We start from the raw sequence: 2,492 nt of genomic DNA on the forward strand, positions 1-2,492 counted from the left end.
TAAAACCGAGGATTGAGTTGTGAACAAACAAACCAATGGGATTTAGCCGTTTTATTACATTGTTTAACTACTGTTTCTGAATTTGATTTATGTTCATACTATCCAACAACAAAACCCCCCTTGTGTGTGTGTGAGTATAAGGTGTTTGAAGCTTTGCTTGAAAGATAATCCTTGGGAAACAACCTAGGAGTCACTTCCTAGTACTGCAGTTTTAATTGTTATAATATTTGTATCGGGTACGTCCTCGATCAATCTTTCTCTATGTGCTCTAGAACTTTTTCTTTGCCTTTGGCTGCCCCAGATGGACCCCTCTCTACCTCTGGCGGAACATAGATGCGCCCAATCCTTTTAATTCTACTATTTCCTGCTATGTTTGTCACCATAAAAGAATTCATAGTCGGCTCCTCTTTGTAGACCCAAGGAACTGCCTTTTCAGATTCATAAGGAAACGGGCTTCCTTCACTTGTTATTATAGGATCCATCTGCCGAATGACGGCTCCCATTGACATTGAGAAAAATATGTTTGAACACCCCCATGTGGATTTATAATGGGTTCATACGTGCGTATGAATACGGGCGTCTCTTCTTGGCCCTTCTTTATGACATTTATCTCGGGGCATGGAGAACTTCCCCCTATGGCAATCAATTTCAAGTCCATCATTTTTGAAGAAGTAACTTGAAATCCTTACAGTCTTCCAAGTTGTGGCCCACATATCCGTGCATCTCACAACTCTTTGTCTCATTACTGTGTGTCTCATGTGTAATAACTTCGACCAAACCTTGCCTGCACATTTCCCGGAAGATGAACCCCATGGGCATCTTCACATCCTCAACTTTGTCGATGATTGCGACCTCATCCCTTGCCTCTATAGCATTTTCCTCTTGATTTTCATGGTTGGGTAGAGGATTTCTAGTGATGTTGGGTCTGGTTTCTCTGAAATCAATTCGCTTGGCATTGATGAGATCTTGAACCTTGAATTTAAAGGCCCTACAGTCTTCCACCAGATGTCCTGGCGCTCCAGAATGATAAGCACAAGTGACGTTTTCATTATACCATGGTCCAGGGATTCTTCCTGGGATTGGTGTGATCATCCCTTGCCTTTGAAGATAGGCAAAAAGGTATGTGTATGTCATCAGAATCTGGTCAAACACAGGTGCTCTCCTCTCCTGTTGGTAGTAGTTATTATTTCTTGGATGTTGTGTATAGCCTTGTCTTGGCTGGCAGGCATTATTATTTTTATTTGGTGGGTTATGGATTGGTGTTTGGTTTTGTGTTGTGTTTAGGTTTTGTATATGATTTTGTGCAAACCGAGAGGGCACACGATAATTATTTTGGTTATTGTGTTGGGGTTGGAACCTCTTTGGTTCCGCATCAATGAAATGGGTCTCTACGTCTGTCTTCTTCATGAAGGAAGGCTTCTTTACGGAACCTGAACCTTCTTCAGCAATCTTTCCACTCTTGATTCCGCCTTCCAACTTTTCTCCTACTTTAATAAGAGCATTAAAGTTGGTCGTCACGTTCCCCATGAGTCGCTCATAATAGGGGCTTTGCAGGGTATCTATGAATATTGACAATTATTCCTCTTCATCTAACCGCGGGAGGACCTGGGATGCTAATCCCCGCCACCTATGAACATATTCCCTCAGACTTTCTGATGGTTTCTTAGCCATGTTCTACAATTGAGTTCTGTCTGGTGCAGCGTCTTAATTGAATTTGTACTGTTTGACAAAGGCATTTGACAGGTCCAAAAATGTTCTGATATGGGTTTTCTCTAGCCGGATTACCAGCTCATAGCAGCCCCCGCCAAACTATCTTGAAAGCAGTGGATCAAGAGCTTATCGTTCTCATGATACGCTGACATCTTCCTAGCGTACATGTGCAGATGACTTTTGGGGCAAGTTGCCCTGTTTTACTTTTTAAATTCTGGCACCTTGAACTTGGGTGGAAGTACCACATCGGGCACTAAACACATTTCAAAAGCATTCTCCAGATCTGGACAACTGGCTCCTTTAATAGCCCTCAATCTTTCTTCAATTGAGCTTAATTTATCCGCCTCTTTCTCTGTGTGTGGTGCATTACCTCCTGGCGGAGCCTTTTGGGAATCATCATCTAGTGTAGCTTTCTGCTTTGTGTTGGTGTCATGTCCGTCTTGAAGTTGGCTAGTACCGGCCCCTTGGTTGGGATTTCCAGAACATGGATGAGATCGTGGTCCGCCTGCTGCCTTCTTTTCTTTCTCGCTTTGGAGGGCTTTCAGGATATGAAACATGTCCACCATCTGCTCTTTCATAGTAGCCAATTCAGTTATGGTGTCCAGGTTCGAGTCTGTAGATTCAGCCATCTTTCGAGCTCGGAGTCGTGTGTTATAGGGGTGTTGGGAAGCAATACTGACCTAAAAATGAATGCAAGTTGTTTTTTTTAATATAATGATTTGAAATAAATTGTAAAGTGTATGAGACCATTTAGATTAAGGTGTGGTTGATGAAGTCTTTAG

The 2,492-nt window shown here is 42.5% G+C and overlaps 1 protein-coding gene across 1 annotated transcript; it reads right to left on the reverse strand.

Annotated features, from left to right (window-relative positions):
* Nucleotides 558–1,527, reverse strand: LOC109330845. The gene has a single exon (XM_019565120.1). The coding sequence runs from the start codon at nt 1,525–1,527 to the stop codon at nt 658–660; it is 870 nt and encodes a 289-aa protein (XP_019420665.1). The 3' UTR covers nt 558–657.

The sequence above is a fragment of the Lupinus angustifolius genome, chromosome LG17 (genome assembly GCF_001865875.1).
Source record: "Lupinus angustifolius cultivar Tanjil chromosome LG17, LupAngTanjil_v1.0, whole genome shotgun sequence".
Lineage (NCBI taxonomy): Eukaryota > Viridiplantae > Streptophyta > Magnoliopsida > Fabales > Fabaceae > Lupinus > Lupinus angustifolius.